The sequence below is a fragment of the Pagrus pagrus genome (assembly GCF_965226575.1).
Source record: "Pagrus pagrus genome assembly, chromosome: 23".
Classification (NCBI taxonomy): domain Eukaryota; kingdom Metazoa; phylum Chordata; class Actinopteri; order Spariformes; family Sparidae; genus Pagrus; species Pagrus pagrus.
The window spans coordinates 19,843,990-19,866,444 of record NC_140205.1 but is presented as its reverse complement, the minus strand read 5'-3'; the positions used below and the strand labels follow the sequence as shown (position 1 = coordinate 19,866,444).

The 22,455-nt window shown below is 41.2% G+C and overlaps 2 protein-coding genes across 4 annotated transcripts; one reads left to right on the top strand and one right to left on the bottom strand.

The window, feature by feature from the left end:
* Positions 1 to 575: 575 nt before the first annotated feature.
* LOC311252734 (thioredoxin reductase 1, cytoplasmic-like) lies at positions 576 to 16,873 on the bottom strand. Of its 2 annotated transcripts, XM_084346220.1 has the most exons (14): positions 15,891 to 16,873; positions 14,886 to 14,965; positions 13,862 to 13,987; positions 11,345 to 11,417; positions 10,965 to 11,081; positions 10,629 to 10,771; positions 9,235 to 9,350; positions 8,899 to 9,124; positions 8,769 to 8,808; positions 6,698 to 6,795; positions 6,484 to 6,560; positions 6,236 to 6,392; positions 3,724 to 3,858; positions 576 to 2,169 (listed from the first exon to the last, which is right to left on the bottom strand). In XM_084346220.1, exons 3-14 carry the CDS (start codon positions 13,949 to 13,951, stop codon positions 2,104 to 2,106), a joined length of 1,338 nt encoding a protein of 445 aa, XP_084202346.1. In that variant the 5' UTR covers positions 13,952 to 13,987; positions 14,886 to 14,965; positions 15,891 to 16,873; the 3' UTR covers positions 576 to 2,103. The 2 variants fall into 2 exon arrangements, with proteins under 2 accessions (XP_084202346.1, XP_084202345.1); XM_084346219.1 differs by lacking the exon at positions 15,891 to 16,873 and having other exon boundaries at positions 11,312 to 11,417; positions 14,886 to 15,024.
* Positions 15,290 to 20,654, top strand: nfyba (nuclear transcription factor Y, beta a). Of its 2 annotated transcripts, none has more exons than XM_084346223.1 (7): positions 15,290 to 15,379; positions 17,749 to 17,842; positions 17,939 to 18,069; positions 19,020 to 19,217; positions 19,886 to 19,964; positions 20,097 to 20,176; positions 20,288 to 20,654. In XM_084346223.1, exons 2-7 carry the CDS (start codon positions 17,749 to 17,751, stop codon positions 20,318 to 20,320), a joined length of 615 nt encoding a protein of 204 aa, XP_084202349.1. In that variant the 5' UTR covers positions 15,290 to 15,379; the 3' UTR covers positions 20,321 to 20,654. The 2 variants fall into 2 exon arrangements, with proteins under 2 accessions (XP_084202349.1, XP_084202350.1); XM_084346224.1 differs by lacking the exon at positions 15,290 to 15,379 and adding an exon at positions 15,517 to 15,679.
* The last annotated feature ends 1,801 nt before the right edge of the window (positions 20,655 to 22,455 follow it).

The window sequence follows — 22,455 nt, the reverse complement described above, 5'->3', positions numbered from 1 at the left end:
TGTATATCATATAGCCTAACTGGATCATTATCACAGATGCAGTATATATATATATAAATATTTAAACTACGACTAGCAGAGACAACAGTTGTAGTAGTAAAGGTGACACAATTAATTATGATTTATGTATCTATAACCATCTGTTGTCATAGTAACAGCTACAGTAATTGTACCAATAGTTGCAGTGCTGGTATGTGTGGTGGTACACCTCGTTAAAGAAGCAGTAGAAGTAGTTTTATGTGTACAGCTCGCAGTAAAAGCAACAGTGTGAATAGTAGCAGCAGTATCAGTGACTGTAGTTACAGATATCATGGGAGTAGTTGTAGTAGGACTGTGACAAATGATTATTCTCATTGTAGATTCACGTTTTGATTATTTTCTCAATTCACTGATTACTTTTTGGGGTCTGTTAAATGTAAAAAAATACAAATGTAGATCTTTTTTTTTCTCAAAGCCCCAAATGACATCCTTAAATGTGTTGTTTTGTCCACAACCCAAAGATATTCAGTTTACTTTCAGAGAAGAGAAATAAACCACAGAATACTCATATTTGATAAGCTGGAATCACAGAATTTAGACTTTTAAAATTACTCAAACTGATTCATTATCAAAACGGTTGCCGATGAATTTCAAAGCTGACAACTAATCCATTAATCGTTGCAGCTCTAAGTAGCAGAGTCAGTATTACTGTAATCATTTTTTTCAACACACATATCTGTTCACATCAGTTTGATTTTATTTCTCTCCATTTATGACGAAATGCACTAATTACTGCTTCATTCACCCGCTTCCCGATACAGCTACAGTGCCATCTAGTGGTAGCAGAGCGCGCACTGCTCATGGGGTCAGGTGAAACCTCTGAACACTGTCCAAGAGGAGCGGGCAGTGATAGATAGACCTCCATGCAGCATCTTAACCTTGCTGTGAGACCTGCACAAAGTCATGGCTGCTGCTTTGCCTTGATCAAATTATGCTCTAATGGCATTTTCAGGCACATGCCAAAAGAGACACTCCTGTGCACTTTTTCTAATTAGGATATCTGTCTTACTTACTCAAGCAGCTTTGTCAGGGGGGGAATCAGAAGGTGGTCTGGAGGATAACCTTGCAAGATTTGCATCTAACTGCTGCAGCGTTCAGCCAGCAAGAGCACAATGCATGCCACTGCAGGCATTAACATGGAGTGGATGGGAACAGCTGTACTCGTGACAAGCTGCAAGGCACCAAGAGAATAAAAAATGACGCCCTTGCACAGGGAACCACGCCCATGAACCACGCCGAGTTGAGGTGGCGGGCTAAACTTAGAGGGTCAGCAGCAGCAGGCTTTAAGGAAATATCTGCACTCTGGTCGCTGCATTCATGTGTATGAGACACTTCACATAATGATCTGCATGAATATTCAACAGTTGTTTTAAGACAGTCGTTACGCTTGGCGGTGCTGAACCAGAGAGAGAATATAAAGGTGGAAAACAAACGAGAGTGCATCAGGAACTCTGGCCTAACGTCTCAATAAAGACACCATATGCATCAATTAAAGCAAGAGTATTCGCCGATAAACACAATTAATTTGGGTAATTCCATAATCCTCATCTAGTTCATTACATGAAATTAAGGCTGTAAAATCCCTGAGGCCTGTGCCATAGCAATAAAAACACAGAGTCTAAGCCCGAGCTTTCACTCCATGTAAATGCATCAAATCCCAGAGTCTTATCACTCTCCCACAGCCTTTAAAACGCAGCTATATTAAAGCTTACAGGGGCTTTCAGAGGCAGAACCTTAGGGAGCATCTTATCTCCCTTAAAGCCGAGAGCCATTAAAATGCATCAATGCTACTGTATTTCAAAGTTACGCTTCAAGCACACAGTTCATAAAAAATGCAAACAAACCTAAAAAGCAGCACAGACAATAACACGCACAAAAACAGGAAGTAAGTCAGCAGCAGAGCATCGGTCCTCGCCCGCCTGTCTGTCAGGCTTCAGGTGAGGATGTCATGGGACGGTCCATTGGCCGTCCTGCCGCCGTCTCTCTTCAGGGTGATAGCAAGCCCGTCCCTGCTGTCTTGCACTGTTGCCAGGGGCAACTGTGATTGACAGCAGGGGGCTAACCTCAGCAGTTCCCACGCATCATTAGGGCCTCAGACATACGCTGGGTTTGGGTCAACGAGTTGAGCACCTAGACAGAAGAGAGAGACCTTATCTGAGTTAGTCAGCCGGCCAGGAGAATATACTGCCCTGCAAGTTGAGAGTGTGAGAAAAGTTACTTTGTCCTCGACGCTACATAGAAAATATAAACAGATTCTATCATTTAGTAACATTTGTGAGATGAAAATCCAAGCCCAATTCAAACCCAATTGAAGCCCAACTGTAAGATGGTGATTTCCATTTACTAATTGCAATTTATTAATAGCGAGATAGAAAGCCCCTATGATATTTGTAAATATGCTCCCAGTTCCAGTATGGAAAAAGAGTCATACAGCAATGCATGTCCCTGCTCCAAGTTTTTGATTGTCAAATCTTTATACAAATAAAACATGCATTCATAGTCTGTTTGCTTTTTGACCACTCAACAACTGTAAACACAACACTGACATTATAAAGTTCTCATGGCTAAATGGTGACATAGACATTTGAAAAACTCTACAGCAATATCCCTCTCCAGAAATAATGACCTGTTTACTCAAGATAATCCACAGACCTTGTTGGGCTCAGTTTCATATAGGAGCTATTGTCTTTCTACCAAACTACACTTGCCAAACTAATCAACACACAGAGGGAAGCATCCCTATGGCCGATATCTCCAAAACTCAACAGCACAAACAAAAAATCTAAATGGATAAATAGCAAGATAGCTTTCGAGATGCTCTAATCCCACATCTATACACATAGTGGCTTTAAAATCTGAGGTAACTTAATCAGAATAGCAAACTCTGCTCAAAATGTATGTCATGTCATAGTGACCAGCAGCCTTTGTTAGCTATAAAAGAGGTCTGGTGGGACTTTTCAGAGGAACCTTATAAAGGAAAGCCAAATGATGTGTGCCTAACAAGCAGTTCAAAACTCTTCAATATGATTCAGTGTAGTAAGAACAAACCTGACAGCATAATGTATGCTAAACACAGACGTGTTTAAAAGCATAACACGTTGGAAATCCAAGACCAAATCTCTGAGCTCTAATATGTTAAACATCAATCGAAAGTTCATAATTACAGAAACCTCCCTCCCTCAGAGCAATCAATTCACCTAATCAATCAGTCCAACGGGGTTAGCCATTAAACAATATCCTCAGACCTCTTCTTAGCTCAGCTGTGACCTCAATTAAACTCTCCGCTGAATGTCTTATTAATTAAGTTTAAAAAAGTAAAGAATTAACCCGCTCATGCACTGCGGGGTCAGTCTGCACAGAGATAAACTGTGAGCGATGAGGTTTATTAAATATTGTCCATGAATAATTCAGCATTCGGAGCAGCAAACTCATTTGATTCTGCTGGCCTGGCATTGACCCCAGACAGCAGAGCCTTTTCAAGGACTGAACATGGTAATTTCTCAAAACTGACCTCACAGCATAGTACCTCAAAGCGGAGTGTGAGAGCACATTAAGGAGGTGATGGTGAATTAATATTATTGCTGGAGGAAAAAATCGATAGGTGTCAAAAGCAGCAGATAGCCATTTTGTGCCTTAATAGCTATCAGAGCTTTTATGAAGTAGTGTGGAAAGAGGGATGCTGACCTGGGCTGACCCGGGGTGGATGCCCACTGTAGAATCCAGCTGTTGTTTTGTAAGGCCACATTTCATGGCTGCAGCAAAGCCTTGGACGATATCTCCAGCGTTGGGGCCCATGACATGGAGACCAACCACACGCTCCTGTCGAGACAAAGCAGTGTTGCGGTAGGTCCACCAAAGTTAGAGCTATACGTTCTTGATGTTCAAGATGTTCAGAGGCACCAATATGATATTAGACTCAGAGATTAAAGTCTGAGTAGGCGAGGCTCTGTCCACTTGGAGTCTCATATACTCGAAGTCTGAATCATATCAGATCTGAAACATCACATCTAAAGTCAAATCTGTGTGTGTGAGAGTCCAAGCTGAGTGCAACTCTCTTTAATTGTGCTCTGGAGTTGCAAAGTTCATTCCAAGTCAAGTCACAGTTCGTTTGTTCTCAAAAATAAACCCAAATGTGAGTCACCGAGGTCCTGTCTGAGTCCTGCCTACTATGTGGGAATCTTAATCAAATCCAATGTCTTCTCAAGTCTGAGCCTGGTTCAGAATTCCTGAAGTACTGTCAGCATCCAGGTCTAGTAGAGTTCAAATTCCTCAAGTCTGAATGAGTATATGAGTCATCCATGTAATGGCCAAGTTAAGTTCCAGCTACTCAATGCGTTTATCAGAGTTAGAAATCTTGTCTTAATAAAGTAGCAAGTCCTGAGTTCTCAAGACTGAGCCTGGTTTTAAGTCCCCAGTATCCTGTACAAGTCTAGTTCCCATGTTGCAGATCCAACTTCCTCAGTGTGTGAGTTAATTCAATTCAATTCAATTCAATTCAATTCAATTCAAAAAACGTTATTTGTCCCCGGGGGGCAATTAAAGCCATCATGTTGGAGTGGTGTCCAAGTTACTCAGTGTGAGAGTGAGAAATGTCTAAATCCAGTCCCAAGTCCTCTGAGCCTGGTTCCAAGTCTCTAAGATCTTGCCTGAGTCTACAGTAGTTCCCATGTCAGAGTCAGAGCAATCTCATGACATCTGAATGGACTGAGTCCTAGTCATCATTGTAGTCATATGAAGAGAGTTCTCGAGCTTGAGGGAAATTGAGTCATCAGGGTTATGACAAAGCTCAAACGAACCTCAAGTTCATTGAGTTCAAGTCAGAGCTCCTGTAATGTCGGAGGTAAATCCAAAGTCCCAGTCTGAGTCTCCAGACTGACTGAAGTTATCCACACTAGAAGACATTTAAAACAATAGAGAGCAACTCCTATCAACAAGCTAGTTTAGTGGCTCTGATGGCTGCAGCTTATCTCAATCATGATTACTATCTGCAGACAGGGAATGAAGCCTAATTAAAATGGCACGGATGGCAGTATAATTTAACACACACATAATCAGTGCAAATGAGCAGAGAACATATATAATGACAGTTATCACCAGCTTGGCAGAGATGCATTCTGAAATGCAGCTATCTCAAGTGGTGCTAAGTCAGTTGTGGACAGAACTAAAAATATAACAGGAGGTAGGTGGATTAATGAGGTGTGAACTGTTGCACAACTTGTGGCATTATGACTAAATATCCGGGGGGAATGGAAAAAGCTCACACTCATGGAGGCGAGTGGGGGGACCTTCAGTTTGTTTAGACATATATAGCTTCAGCTGCCTCATTAGGTGCTCAGTATTGTAAATGATTGCATAGCGATACCTCATCATGTGCCATACTCAGCAATATTATATTATGCTACAGATGTCGTGACATAAATTAATTCTCGCAATGTAAAGTTAAATGCCAACTATAGGAAGAAAACTAACATATTAAGTGAGAACATTGGCAGATTCCACTCTACTACAACAGACTTGGCTAACAAAGATGTATGGAAATGTAAGTCAATTCACACAATCAGAGACATTAGATCTAATGGACCATCTGGAAAAAAAAAAAAAATCAGCTCCATTCCTGGTACTGAGAACACTAAAGCATTAAAATGTGTATTAAGTGATTGTTTGGCCACTTGGGCCACCACAAGCTGTTAGCGTATATTAGCACCTTGCAAAGACATTGATCAGGAGCTGTGTTTCTTGCCAGACAAAAAAATCTACCTTCTATCTTTATATAGTTCTGTTTTGGGTTTTTGGCTACTGACTCCTGAGATAAAGATCTGCTGGTTCTGAAAACATGGTGAGAGCAGTGAGAGTGAACGGGACAGTTATGTAACGGGCTGTAAAACCAAATCAATGAGCTAAAAGTGGCTCGAACACTTCATAAAGATGACAGCAACTGCAGGACTATTCATAATTCTTTGTGGGTTCAACAGTGGGCACATTGGAGTAATCACACTGTGAATGAAAAATGATGTCAGCTCAAATTGTTTCTAACTTTACTGTCTCACACGCATCATTTGGCTGATGCACAGGCTTCACAACACATGCAGAATGAATGATGCCAAAAAATAAGGCCCCTGTAAGACTCATGTATCAATGGCCATGGAAAAATTATACATCATTTTACAGTCAGTATAACTATTTACAAACTCATTACCAAGACGCTGTCTCCTCTGTAGAGTCGACGGGCCAACAGTGTCCCAGCATGCACTGAGAGGCCTGTAGCGGAGGGGCGTCCATGCTGCACTGATCCGATGGCGTAAATATGATCTGCACTGGTCTGATCCCTCTCATTCACAAGGATCCTGCCGGTGCTGCACGCACATACAGACACACACACTGTTAACAAAACATGACGCGCTGCACAAACTGACGCCAAAATGAATATGGACAGACTAAACGCACTCCTGGCTGCGCTGCACCCCAACACACTCCAGGCCAGTGTCGCTGGTAATGGCTTTCCTTCCAACGGCAAGCAGCACCTGAAGGGAGGTAAACATCCACAGGATAGTCACAATGCTGCATGGTCCTCAATCTGATAACAAGGCTGCTTTCTGCTGCTCTCTGAAACACTGACAAGAGAGGAACATTAAATATGAATTGGACATAGATGACGTACTGTATCAAAGTCTTCCTGTATAGTTTGGCCTTCCTTAGAGATGATGGTCGCTCGAAGTCTCCCCTTAGAAAACTGCTGCGGTGTTGCTGCAGAATCATCTAATTATAATGATAATAACAAATGTATCTGATTTAGCTTCTAGTTCAGCATAAATATCTTAATTAACTCTGAATTTCACCTGTAATTTATGTAGCTGTAATTGTTTATAGTGATGACAGTAGCAGCTTAAAAGTTGAGGCTGCAGTTTTCAACATTTTCTTTGACGTCAACAAATCTAATGAGAAACAAATCAACTCTTCATAAGTCCATTTCTCAAACATTTCTGACTTCTCTACAAAGACAATTTGATTCCCTCTAAAAATGTTAATTTGTCACGTAAACACCTCAGAAATATATCATTTCATTCTTTAAAAACACTTCTCTTAAACAGCTGATCACTATAGTTTTTACCAAATGTTATTCAAACAGGAGAAATGCTGTATTTGTTTGTTTTTGTCTGATTACTCCACATTAGGTACTCCAGTGAGTATTTGGGGCAGCAGGACGGTGTATGTGCGACTGAGTCACAATAAAGTACAGTTTGTACGTTCACCGTGATGAAGGAACATGTGACCGAGTACGACGGTGTGACCCGCTGACGTGTTTTTAATAGTTTTGGGGAAACAGTGAAGCTCGATGACACAGAGGAAGAAGATATATCTTTGATAAACAAATGCTTACTTTTCATGGGATTTTACAGTTAGAAAATATAGAATATCACTCGTCCTTTAAGTAGATGACAGACTAAATGACAGCACCACATAAAGTGTCATATCTTTATCTGATTGCTCTAAATCCTCACTGAAATAGGATTAAATTTTAACTGAATTAAATTTTTAAATTCAATCAAATCAGAGTGTCCGGGGGTTGTCTGTGACTTTGATAGAGATCTCTCCCTGTTACTCAGTTTGTTATGTTTGGTATCTTTGGAAACACAGGCTGCTGGACAACTTTAACTATCATCTTCTAAAGGTGATCTGAGTTTGATCTATAAATCATGTAAGGTTGGACATCAAAGGGTCTGTGTGCAGTGGTGGAAGAAGTACTTTGATCATTTATTGATCATTTTCTCAGGTAAAAGTATAGTTCCACATTTTACAAATACGCTGGTACATTGCTGGTGGTATCATCACCAAATGTACTGATGGTGTCGAAGGTAAAAGTACTAATTTTGTGGGAAAATAGTTGCATTACAAAAGTAATTAATAAGTAAGTAAGTAATACTGATGCAGTTATTTTACTATTACTTTACACAGTTTAGTCCAGTGGTAAATCTGAGGGATCTTGAGATAATTAACGAGGACAGAAAAGATAAAAAATAAACAAAGTTTTTGGACTTTTCTCTAACATTTGCTTTTTGGGAAATATTTGGAAGCTTTACCTCTGTGGTAAATCTAAATAGTCATCTAAATAAAAGTGTCTTAGAAGCTGAAAAGGAAAATGTGGAAATGGTGGACAACAAACAAACAAACAAACAAACAACTCAGACACATCTGAAATATGATAAAGGGCCTCAGCTAGATACTCCTTTTTTGTAAGGTGCCACAAGCTAAAAAAGTGAGGGCCACTTGTTTAATCTGTAACAATGCATTGTATCTTATGAACCTATACTTTTTTGTGTAAATTCTTATTCTGAAAAGTACTTGATACATATTTTTTAATAAAGTTAGAGAGGTAAAAAGTACAATATTGCTCACTGACCTGTATATGAAGTATAAAGTTGCCCAAAAGCAAAAACTCGAGTCAAGCAGAAGTCCTCAAAATTGAACTGAAGAACAGCATTCGAGTACATTTACTGAATTACTTTCCATCAATGTCTGTGGGGCGCAGGAGTTAAATCTGGAGTGAGTTCTGCTCAGCTTTGAGGAAAAGTTTAACACTAAAAATACAAGTGCACTGAGTCGAACAGTTGAAGTGAAAAAGCACTGTATCACCATGTTTAGCCTCTTAACTACTTCTATCACACTACTTCTTCAGCAAGCTATCACTTCTATCAGAGTCCTGATTATTGAGCTTTTAACAGTTGTTTTACCTGAAACACCATCCTTACTGCTGGCCTCAGTCTGCTCCACCTGACACAGACACAAGCAAGACAACGTTAAAAAACTGACTGTCAGTTTTAATTCAAGTGATACAATCCCTGTCTTTATCTTGCACAGTACCTTGGTGAGTGAACAGTGATAAAGGAACTTCACTCCACTGACGATCATGTGGTTCTCTATCTTCTGTGCCGTTTTCTGATCGAACCCCTGGAGCAGGTCATGTTGCTGCATGACCGTGACGGGCAGCCCAAGGCCAAACAGGAAGCCAGCGATCTCCAGCCCCTCTGCAGACCCGCCTACCACCAGAGTCCGACCAGGGGGGTGAGGCAGGGAGAGGAGATCCTCACTGGGAGGAGAGAGGGAGAGGGGACTTCAGAGGTGATGTTCACAGTCTATTTGTATTCAGACATTTCTTTTAATGTCGAAACAGAATGTAATGTTTGAGTGCTGGGCGACCTGGTTACGCAGTGCTCTCTGTCTCCAGGTATGCCCAGGTACTGAGGGCTGTCCCCTGTAGCGATGACCAGGGTCTCTGCTGTCACACGCCTCTTGCTCCCCGTCATGTCTGTCACCTGATTAAACAATAACAAGAAAAAACACAGATTACACTGATGATGAAATTGTGCCATATGGTAAGGGCCACGTGTAGGATATTAGGAGAGAGATGGTTCCCATGATTTCTATTTCTAATCACATTTTGACCACTGAACTACAACTTGAGCCAGCCACCACACTGAATGCTGTACCCTGTTTCTGCTTAGATTCAAGCACACATCCACCTCCAACCTATTTTCATTGGTCAAGGACATGCTGCATGTCCTTAGCTGCTCTGTTTTCCTTCCAGCCAGTTTCACTAAGCGGTCAACATGGACGAGAGACCAATTTAAGATCTGATTCAGCATTAAAGCATTTTTTTACCTACCCGGTCAGGCAAACAACAGATTTAATTGTGACGCTTAGTCTTATCTGCCTCGCGCTCAAATTCCGCAATATGGTGCTTTTACAGTCTACTGCCTGCTCAGAGCACTTTATTCAGCCATACTGATGGCAGACGCTGCCATGCAAGGTGCCAACCCTCTACCAGGAGCAGTTTGGGTTCAGTATCTTGATCGGGGATAACTCGACGTGCAGCCAGAGGAGTTGGGGAATCGTACCAGAGACCTTCCAATTACTGGAAGACATGCTCTACCTCCGCCTAGATCACGGTGAGCAGAAGGTTTGCCAGGCTGATGGCTTTCCTGAAAAGGAGCATACTACTGAGACTTTTTCAACTCCTGATCTCCACCGGCGTGACAAATGTGATTACATGATTAAGAAAACGCTCAACTTCTCTTTAGGAATATAAAGTCAATCATGATTTATGTCTTAATGGCTGGTGTGACTTTTTGTACGTGTGTTTCAGAAGGATATTCATAGTCCCAGTCTTTACTGTTCTGGCAAAATTTGAATTTTCTGCCTCCAAACAATTAAGCATAGAAGGGCAACGAATGAAGTCAAACCGCAGTTTTCAAAATCATCTGTATGCTGGCGATGCTTAGTTAAAACTATGCATTTAAACTTCTACTGTGAACTACATACAAGTAAGGGATAAAGATTCAACACCACTATTTGGGACTACATACAGTCCTGGGGGCCTAGAGACCTAAGGCACTGACCATATAAATATAAAGTCATTAGTTCAGGTCCAGCTGGGGGACCTTTTATTACATGTCGGCCCCTCACTCCTCATTTCTGTAAATTTTCTATGGTGTACTGTTGGGTAAATGCTAAAACATACCAAAACTTCTAAAAGGTACTGGTCATGCAGTTTGTCCCTGGTCCAGGATCTGGATGTGTTCGTAAGTGTTTACCTCCACTGTGTGGGGCGCTACTATCTCTGCACGAGCATGGAGGCAAAAGACTCCACAGCGCTTCAGCTCCTTCTTCAGCTCCAAACTGCGAGTCTTCACCTGCTGTTGCACAGCCTCTACCAGCTCTCTCCAGCCATGAGACACTGACGTAAAGCAGACATTGGATACTTGCTGCAGATGATTGATATATTATGTATAGCCCATAATTTGTTCATATTTGATTTGGTCACATTAGCTATTCTTATACTGTCATGTCTCATTTGGTTTTATAATCTTGATTTCACTGAATGCTTCACAATTATCCCAATTGAAAATGAATGATTTTTCTTTAGTTACCTTGCTCCTTCGCCCTCCAGCCATATTTCTGAGAGTCTTGAACTGCTTTTCCCAGGAAAGATGCCTGGTGGAGAAATTTCCTGATGCTGTTCGTGTTCAGACTGGAACCTCCCAGTTCTGGAGGAAGGGAAAGGAAAAGAGAAGACAAGGAAGACGTGGAGAGGAAAAGACAAGAATGTAAAGGAAAGGAAAGGAAAGGAAAGGAAAGGAAAGGAAAGGAAAGACATAAGACAATGAGAAGTGAGAAGATTAGACAATATCTAATTAAAACAATTCTAATACATAATTATAATAGTTATCTAATTTCGAGAAGAGAAGAGAAGAGAAGAGAAATGACTCATAATCACCATGGCTCTTCAGACTGAGAGTTAAGCACTCACCCCTGTTGGTCCCTCTTGGAGAGGGAGCCGCAAGGTCAAGGAGCAGCACCTTTCTCCTCAACCCTGCAGCTTCCTAAAGGAGCGAGAAGAGAGCAAAACAGAATAAATGAGAGCGTCAGAGTCAGACTGCAACCGAGAAAGAGAGAAATTAAATATTGAAACGGGTAAGGCATTTGTCCCTCTCAACAATCCGCGCTCCTGCCCCTTCATCTCATTTCCACTTTCCTCTAGAGCTGATCACAGATCATCCCATTACCATAAAGCCCATTAATATGATAATTATCTGAGCTGTGCTTTGGAAAAGTGTGCGTTCGCTGACCAGATTAGCAGCAATTATGAGGCTGAGTTGGTGGAGTGGAGTCTAACCAATGGGAGCGAAGCAGGGGTTACAGCTGCATGCATGCAGAGAAACTTAAAACCGCATCAAGTATGAATATGAATAAATGGACAGTTTTGAAATCATACCTAATAGTCAACAGTCATTTGGATCCAAACTTTTATACGAGTTTATGTTTTTGCACAAACACCCTCCCAACATCCGTAACCTAGTGATGACCCATTCTCCTCAGAAAACGACCCCTTCATTTCCTTTCATTTCTCCCTCATGGCATCTGTATACAGTATGTCGCTCATGCAGTGTAATTTAATCTCAAACTGCCACTGTTTTAGTCATCAAATTATATAGAAGAAAAATTAATAATCACCTGCAATACGAAAAATGTGATCTATTTGATGGACTGGCCTATGGCAGACAAACAGAAATAGCTTGAGATCGCTTGTGAAACTGCTTTTCTGGCCACATGGGGGCAGCAGAAACTAATTTCGACATATCATCCCTATTTAAGAAGATATGGGGAAATAACCCGATGCCAATCTACACATCCAGCAGCTGTGGAGCGAATGAAAAGACACTGTGAGTGAGCTGCGAGTTAATCACAACTGTAAAATTGTAACGTGAAAAGTTTGGCGTGAAAGTCCTCGTGTTTGTGTTTCCTTATTTATTTGGCAAAGTTCTTACGGGAACTTGAACTGTAAACTTGTGACGAGACAGCTTAATAATGCGCTGAAATTGCGGCTCAGGGGGTAGAGCGGGTCATCCAGTAATCAGAAGAACGCTGGTTCAACTCCCCGGATGCATGTCGGTGTATCCTTGAGCAAGATACTGAACCCCACAATTGCTCCTGATGAGCAGCCTTGAACACCTTGCAGGCAGCCTCTGCCTCTCTCGGAGTGTGAATGGGTTGTAAAATGCTTTTGGGCAGTTCAAGTGGAAAAGCGCTATAGAAATGCCAGTCCATTTACCATTATAAGAATAGGGAGCTACAGATGCCGCTGATAATTATCTGTAGGTTCATCACTACTGGAGACCTTTTTGACACTGTTACACTGTTTTCACATTGTCATTTGAAACATACAGTATTTACCAGTGTCGGCTGGTTAATATTTAGACTTTATGAGTCTGTGTGTGTGTGTGTCATTATGGGAAATTGTGGTCCTGAAGACACCTTTTGTAGCAGAAACGAACACAGAAGTTGTGAGTGCTGTGCCAGGTGTCTCTGACGCGTGCAAGACACAGTACTGAGTACTCATGTAGTAATGAAGTGGTCACACTAATACAGGATTTCATGTGCCATGTTTTGTATCCACATGTGGAAATTCTAATCCACATGTCAAAAAGGATACTACAAGATATGACCCAACCCAGCCACAGTCATACCACCAGACAACAGAGCAGCTTCTTTCCTCAGGCTGTGAGACTCCTGAATTGCCCTCAACACCACCATAAAAGTAGAATAAAAGGAATACAGCTGTTACTCATTGTACAACCCTGTGTTGTAAAATGACAATTAAATGAACCTTTGAACCTTCTGAACCCTTAAAAAAGTCAATCACATATTAATGTATGTAATTGAAGCTAACATTTCACTTGTGAAAATTTCTAGTTCATGTGTGAAATTATTTTCTCTTCACCTGTTAAAATTTCAGTTTGCATGTGAAAATAGCCAATTACATGTGACAGCGTTAAACTCATGTCTGAACATGTGAAAAGGCACATTTCACTTTACATGTTTGTGAGGGCACCTTTGCAGGTTGCTGTTGTTTTGAGATATGTGGTGTGTATTTGTATTATATGCTGTTAATTCGTGTTGCTTTGTGCCTGACCAAAATCTGACAGAACAACATGTTGCACAGCAACAGATACAAAATTAATAAATAAATAACTGTGGTAGCAACGAACATTACACACATTCTACTTTTGCTATGCCTCTTATATTATATACGTGTAGTGTATAAGAAAGTATATATGAATATGTGTGTGAACACATAGAGTTGAACTTTCTTTAGGCCCTACTTTCTGTCATTACTGCTTGCTCTTAACCTGAAAGCTTGAAAAAATACTGAACAATTCAAAAGCAGAAAGCACAAAAATATTGTTTTTAAATAGCAGGAAACAAATCAGTGTACTGTAAATACTCCGACTGACTGCAGAGCTCAGTAAGAACTGGGTAAACTGACCTTAGCCACAGCCAGGCCTCCTGACCCTCCTCCAATAACCAGCAGGTCGTAGTCATGAGGCTCCGATGACGGCCCTGTTGGCGGGTCCATGTTTCAGATACTGGAAACCTTCCTCTGCTGTTAATCCTAAAAGCACAGACACACAAAATCAACACCACAAACACACTCAGTGAGGAGGGACTTTGACCCGAGCTCTGTCTGGCTGTAGGCTAGATGTGGGTTGCACTGGATGACGTGTACTGACACAGCATTTTTGAATGCCAAAACTTACATTTTGGGCAGACAGCTGAAAGAAAAAAAAGGAAAAAAAAGAAGAATTTCAAAACTTAAAATGTTATTTTTTACACTGGCAAGTTGCTTCTTTGCAACTTTCTTGGGTGTTTCCTACAAGGATGGAAAATACTTAATTCAAAGGCATTTAAACTCTATCCCCAGGATTGTAAAAATTAAAACACAGTCACAGTTTTATGGTGTGCAATCCAATCAAATAACTGATAACTGACACTGAACTGCTGCTCTCAGACTTTTCATGAAGAATGTTTCATTGTGTGTTTTGGCCAGAGTCTGACTGAAACGAGGGAAGGTATAAATATTTGATACTTGGTACTGTGATGTGAATAAGTGGTTCTGTATGTGCAGCCATCAAAAGAACTTATCGATTCTTTTTGTCACGGTAACGTGGCGACATCTTGTGGAGAAACCGCGAACAACATGTAACTAAACCGCTGCCTCTCGGGGGTGTTGGTAAACAGCACTCTTAAACTTTCACTGCACGGCCACTTTAAGCACAGCAAATACGTATAAACCATATGCAACGCACTGATGCAATACAATCGCCAATGAATTGAGGCTTTGGTTGGCTGGAGAAGCTTCAGGTTATTACAGCCTACCTTGTTTTTGTGGAAAATGAGTGGTGAAATGTCAACGCTTCTCTGAACAGTTTGCTAGAACTCGCCTAAATTGACTTTGATGGGCATATATGGACTTTCTGTATAGGTTTGAGTGCCTGAAGTGTTTGTCTTACTTCTGAAAGATTAATGAAGAACCGTCCCGCACAGTGTCTTCACAGAAGGCAGAGGGAGGGGAGAACATTTGCGGGAAAACCTGTAGGATTGAAGAGATGCGTTTGTATACTGCCATTAATGTAGGAATTATTGAAACATATTGCGATTACGACCGACCGGTGTGTATTTTCTCCCCATTTTGTCATCTCGAAATGGAGTGACTTTGCGCTTAGCCATGGTCATCGAACTAACTAAAACTCAAGATCGTTTTCCACATTCAACCGACCACACAAGTCGCACTTACAATTTCACTTCCTACTACACTGTGGCCGCAATCGCTATTGTGTAACGCAGGTAGGAGCTTGCGATGAGTCCCTGAACGCAGCACGGCCCTCTGGCGGCCAGATGCGGTAGTGCAGCCGTGGCTCCGCGCTGGGACTGGTCCTTTCGCAGCCATTTTCTGTCCAACCAAACAGCCGTCTCAGGAAGGTAACCAACCAGGGCTTCATTGCAGGTTTGTGCCTGGCTCCGGCCAATGATTGCTAACCGATTTCTCGTTAGCTCGAATGGAAATGTCCGTCTCTGTCTGATTTTTTATTTGTTGTCTGAGTGAATGAGGGCTGCTCATCAGGAAGTATCCAGCGGGCGAAACTTTAAAAATTACAATTTAACATTTCGGCCCCGGCCATGACTTGCTCCGCTCTGTACGACAAAGAACAGGCCAACGCAGTCTCAGCAGGCGCGAGTTGCGGTGGATTTACAATGAAAATACATTCAAGGGACACTATGTACCTGAATAGGTTAACTGCAAGAGGTAAAAGCCCGCTGGACAGTCTCTCTTCATCATGTCGGACTCATTAGTTTCAGTCTTTTGAGCAGTGAACCGGCTAGCTAGTTCCATTCGTGAGTCAACATTAGCTAACGTTAGCCAAACATCTCACATACCCTCGGCTGACATCTGCTAGTTAGCATACGGTAGCTAAACACAAACCAATGTATTTAGCGTGTGGCTAACGTAAACTAACCGTATCGCGGGTTTCCAGCTGTCTAACTAGCATCTTTACCCATTTAAGTTGCAATGGTGTAAAACAGCGTTAACAAGGCAGCTCGCAGCCGCAGGCTTGTGCCAGACTCTTGAATTTCTCGTCAGTGTTCCTCCCCATGAGCCCGCAAACACACTCCATACATAACTGCGTCTAGTGTAAAAAGATGGGGTCATGTTTTGGTAACCTTTGTTCTCCGTCCTCTAAAACTTAAAAAATAAATAAATCAAATGTTAACCGTAAATGATCTGAATGCAACGTCTGGCACAGTAACAGACCGCCTTTTCGCCAAGTCAGTGACCTAATGAATAGCGAGGTCAGCTGTGGTAGCTTGCTCCCTACAGTATTACACACATTCGGCTCAATATTTGACTTAGCTTAAAATGGAGGAGAGTTGATAGCGTTGGACGTGCATGTTCGTGTCAGAATAGGTTATATTTTAGTCATGGTATGACATGGAAGTCAAGTCTCTGCTGCTCGTGTATGCATCATTATCATGGTCACTGATTACATGGACTTACCGAGCCTTTGTATGATGGATTGTTTATGAGTAATAATGGAGCAAAGGCAGATTCAGTCATCTGCTTATCCTGTGGTCCATTAACTGATTAACCTTATTAGTCAGTGCTGCACAAAGGCCAACATGTATGTAGGGGTGGGATATTCCCTTCTGTTCAAAACTGCTGGGGTTGTACATGGCATGAATTATTATTTGTTGCAGCCTATTGTGACGCATTACAAGCTGTACCCAAGCTGTTTTGGGCACCATGTAAGCTGAATGAATGTTAGATCAGATTTACCCAGATCTAATGGTTGTATCCTCAGTGGACTCAGTTACTATTAAGCCTTTTCGTTGTTTATTTTGTGTCTGCTTGTCCAACTGCTTGTACACCGATGTGGTAATAGTAATGAACCAACATTATGTAAAATTGCTGTTTTTGATCGTAAAACATAAAATGTCCTCTTGGGGGAGGACCCATCTGTCCATGATTGTTGGACAATACATTTTTAATTGACTAAATTCTGAATGGCAATCAGCATCCCCAAAAGCAACAAATCCCACATTTAAGAAGCTGAAAAAAGAAGCTGTACAACAGAAACCAGTGATATTGATTGGATTGGAACTAATTACTTATTTTGTCCAGTTGTTTTCCCAGCTGGTGATAAGGAAACTGAGTTAGGGTCCCTTATCATTTTCAAGTTCAAACGACGGAGACACATGCTGTAATTTCCCTCAATAAATCAGTTAAGTTCTTTTCTTGTGTTCATCAATAACCCATCAGCTTTCATAAGATCATTGTTCAAATCAAAGATAAGGGGATGATGCATGGATGATGGTGTCAACATACATACACTACTCAAAACTAATAAGGGGTGCTGGGATATGGGTACATGTATGCACATGCATGGATATGCAATAAAAGTAAAATGAAATATATCGCTTTTTTCTTTTGACGACCAAAAAGAATAACAATAAACAATCAAGTGAAACACTAAAATGTCCCAATATATACAATATATATACAACAGGAGTGAAAAAGCTTCTCTTAAATTATTATTGCAGCCAAGGCAAATTTACATCTACTCATTTACATCTACTACATTTCTCTTAGTACTTTTTTCTACCTGCTTCACATGATCTAGGTCAGTGTTTTGAGTTTAGTATAACATGTCATTCAATTCAAAAAGAGAATGTCTGCTCTTTGTGTGTGTGTGTGTATAGGAGGAAGCTTTGTTAATAATTGTCAAGTAAGACTTGTAGTGTGATTCCATGGAGTATATGTCTAGTATGTATATTTCTATAGCCTCATATGCTTAAACGAGACTGTCTTTGTTGCAGATGGACGGAGACAGCTCAACCACCGACGCCTCCCAGCTGGGCATCACTGGAGAGTACATGGCATCTGGTCACTATGTACTTCAGTCTCAAGATGGTGAGTAGCAGCAAAAGAAGAACAACCCCTAGTGTTGTTGTTGTTTTTTATCTCTCATCACTAAGAGCTGATCCTATATGTGTTTGCTCTGTGTAGATGATGCAGAGGAGGGTCTGAATGACCATGACGACGGCGGTATCAAAGAGAACTTCAGGGAGCAGGACATCTATCTTCCCATTGCCAACGTGGCTCGCATCATGAAGAATGCCGTTCCTCAGACTGGAAAGGTGAGTGAAAGAGAAGGAAAGGCGCAGGAATACTCTAGCAGGAGTTTTTTAGGAATATTTTATATGTGCTCTTTTTGCACTACATTCAGTAAGACAGGTAATTGGTGCCTCGAGGCAAGAAACGACAATTCTCAAAATAGCAGCAGGTTGTTTTACTCATTTTGTAGTGCAGGTACACCCCTGAGGTAAACTTCTGTATCTCTAAGTCAAAAAGGATGATCTTCCCCTCCAGACATGTGTGACATTTAATAATACTTATATATAATATTTTTTCCCCCAAAAAAGTTAAATTACTTAGTTTAAAATCCTTAAAATGACATCTTCTCTTTTCCCATATTTGAAAACCCATAATCTATAAACCAGTATGCTGTCCTTCCATTCTGCCGGTCCCTAGTCGCACTGGGCATGTCGGTGAATTGGGAGAAGAGTTCTTTGCACACAACCCGAGCGGATTGATTTTATCAGCTTGTCTCTGAATTCAGTGTCAATTCTGGCATACCCAACTGTGGAGAGGGTTAAAGGCATAACTTCCGCTTTTGACTTACAGTAGCAATATGGAGCAGTTTTTCTATGAATGGGCCCGTGTTTTGTTTGTCACCTGCGTCCACAGTCCTGTCAGTTGTTTCACACTATTCCACTGATTGGCAGGTGGAAGTAACACACCAAGATAGAAGCAATGCACAAAAAAGACAGGGAAGAAGAAGACTGCCTGCATATAAAGATGGCTGTAAACAATGTTGGTTAATGTAGTTGTTGGAGCTCAAGAAGAATATCACTGTTAGCTGAAGACCCTGCAGATTTTATAATATTGCGCAAAACCTAACAAATGAAAGCTTTTTGTCTTATTTTTTTAGTTCTCCTGCAGTTTTTGGTGTAAACACAAACATATTTACTGCATAAGGCCATTTAATTTGAGACAACTTTCTGTAATTCGTTTCTGTCCTCCACAGATAGCAAAAGATGCCAAGGAGTGTGTGCAGGAGTGTGTGAGCGAGTTCATCAGCTTCATCACATCAGAGGCAAGTGAGCGCTGCCACCAGGAGAAGAGGAAGACCATCAACGGGGAGGACATCCTGTTCGCCATGTCCACGTTGGGCTTTGACATGTACGTGGAGCCGCTGAAGCTCTACCTGCAGAAGTTCCGAGAGGTGAGAAAAAAAGGCCACACAAACATGAAATAATACTTTAGGTTTAGAGATAGTGTTGCCAGATTGATTCCAGTCTAATAATTGCTCCTAAGTCACCCAGTTTTGATCAATTCTGGGCCAAAATGCAAATTTTATGAAGCTGTATGATTACAGAATGCAGTACAAAGTTTTTAACAAACAAACAAAAATAGGGGATTCAACATTTTTCGGGCCAAGGACCCCTTAGCTGATAGTGTGATGGAGCAGGGACCTCCTACTACATGTGTTGTGGGGCTACAATAACCTGTAAGGCGGCTTATGGTGCCATGTAGAAATAAGTCGTAGCCTGGCTAATGTTAGACACGTTAGCCTCACCCTCAGATGTTTCTCCCACCAATATGTTTCAAGAACTTGTAAGATAAATAGGTTTCCATTTTGGATAGGTGCTGCACAGTAAGTTAGTGTACAGTTAGGGTAGCTTTGATTACACTTTATCAGAATATGGCAACGCTGGGGTTAAAAGAATACGAAAATACTGCTTTTAATTTACCACACTGACGCTGTTTTTTAAGTTATCATACTGTATATTTTCAGTCAGTGTAGCTTGTAGTCACACCACATTGTTACTCATTCCAGATGTTGCTGTGCTCACATGTGTGATGTTCTCTGCTTCTCTGCTGTTTTTCCAGGCCATGAAGGGGGAGAAGGGGATTCCAGGGGTGGCTGTGGGAGAGGGCCTGGGAGAGGATCTCACAGATGATAGCTTCAGTAAGTCAAATGCTTTAAAGTCCTAATGTTTGTTTTCATTCCTCCTCTTTTGACATATATTTCATAATGTTTATTGTTTTTTACATTTGAGGTTCAGTCTCATTAATATGCAACAATTTCTCTCTTGATCAGCAAATCCACTGCCAGCAGGGATTATCACAGCAGACGGTCAGCAGCAGAACGTCATGGTGTACACCACCTCATATCAACAGGTAAACTACACTCTGAGGCAGCAGCAGTTCACTGATCTGTATTACAAAATGTTACATATACATATACGTTAAAGTATTAATCTCTAACTAAACTCTGTGGCTGTGTTGCAGATTCCCACTGTACAGCAGATCCAGTTTTCATGACGAGGCCTTACCCCGAGCCTGAACACAGTGGCTCCATACCAGGCCCACGTTTGCCGGATGACCTCTGACCTCGCCACAGGGTAAAGGTTGTCGACGGACAGGGAGGAGGGGAGAGGCGTCTGCAGAAACCCTCATGTACAGAGAAATCACTACCTGTTCAGTAGAAAGTGTAGTTTCTAGTTGTGAGGTACCAAATGTTTTGGAGTGCATCCAGACCAGCTGGGAAAATTGAGGCTTTATTTTAAAGGCTAGTCTTATTCATTATTTAGTGGTCGAATTCTTTTTGTGTGTGTGTTTAATGTGTTTGCTTTTATGCATTTTCTTCTTTTGGGGCGGGGCGGGGCGGGGAGGGGGGCATGGGGGAAGTGTTGTATTGAATGCTTATTTTTGAACGCCTTCTCTGTTTGAGAAGCCACGTTGATACTGTCACATCAGATCATGCAGCTCTTTTGTAAGTTCACACGATTTACCATGTGCTTTAATGTTATGTAAATCCTTTGAATAAAAATTCAAAAGCGATGATTGAAGTTCACCTTAATTTATCTGTCACATTGAACAATCCAAGTGGGCATAACTTCATATGCAGAAAAGCTTAAGCCATAACTTTCTTCTGTCTGTAGAAGGAGTTGATTGATTATAGTTGTTTTGAAGGTACGGTAGTAGTTTTAGTGATGTTTAGCATTTTACAAGTCGTGTTTTTTGTTATATGGTTATAATCATGGTTATATGTTAACAAAAAAAAAAGTTAAATCCCAAATCTGAAAACAATATGCTGGCACATCTAAGGCTGCCCTCTGAAAGTTGATTAGCCAGTTAGTTGGAGATTGATTTTGTCAGTCAGTTGTGCAATTTAGGGGCACAAATCTTAATCTGGCCCTGGGCCAGCACTGCTCTGAGTGTATGTCAGGAGCCGACTGGAGTGTGTTGTGAAGTACTGAACTATAAGCAGGACGCACACTCAAACTTTCCCTGACTGTGAGGAAATCTGACAGAGGCTTAGGTAAAACACACTGATGTAGGCTGATAAAGAAGTTTAGTGTGGCTCTGAACTGACGAAAGACGAATAAATCAGATTCAACTGATAAAATCCTAAATCATCTATGCTTACAGCCAGAGCTGTAGTTGCACCGGTAAACAAACCAACAACACTTGTCCCATTGTAGTGTTTGTAGCTGAGTCTAGTGAGTGTCTAAGGAGCTCAGCATTGATCTGAAAAAGTGCATTGTTGTTTTGAACAAGTAATGAAAGTAACTTGACTTTCAAATCAGTCACAGCTCCAACAATCCGTTGTGCAAACAATTGTAAGTATAAAGTTACGGCACAGTTATGTTACTGCCACAATCAGGAAGAAAATGCTAACTGCTGAGAGAAAACTGGTCAGGAAGGTCAAGAGTCAACCAAAAACCACCAAACAGCAAGTCTGCAATGAATTAGAAGCTGCTGGAAGACAGGTGTCAGCGTCCACAGTCAAGTGAGTTTACATCAACAGGAGTTGAGAGGCTGCCCTGCAAGAATGAAGCCCTTGCTCCAGACAAGGCACCTTAAAGCTCGACTGAAATTTGCTGCTGATCACTTGGACAAAGAAAAAAGCTTCTGGAGACTGCAACTATATGGTCAAGGTCCAGTGTGTGTATCTTGTTATGGTGCAACGGCCACGTTGTTTTGGGAACAGTGATACATGTCGTTTTGGGAGACGCTGACAAATAACCTTTTCAGTCGCTGAGGTATATGGATGTGTTAGAAAGAAAATAAAGAGGAGATAGGTTGTGTATCGGACGCTGTTTCTGTGAGTTTAGCTCTCTTAAAGTGAAAGTCAAGTGAAAGTCAACAGTGACCTTACTTACTATAAAATGATTGAAATAAATTATGAAATGCACAAAAAAAAAAAAACATGATATAGGAAAATTTGTAAAATACTATAAAAGCTTTCTGAACAGCTCTCAAACATTAACATTGCTTAAAAGAATCCGAATATTTCAGGAAATATTTCAGACAAAGAGGAATAGACACACCTAAGGCAGCAGCAGTGCAGCGTGCAGTCATGAAGCCAGAGTTCAACCCTCCATCCTGGACGAGGAAGGCCGGCAGGTCACTGAGGGCTGGATTCACCACCCTTTCAGTCCTCCTCTCACTTT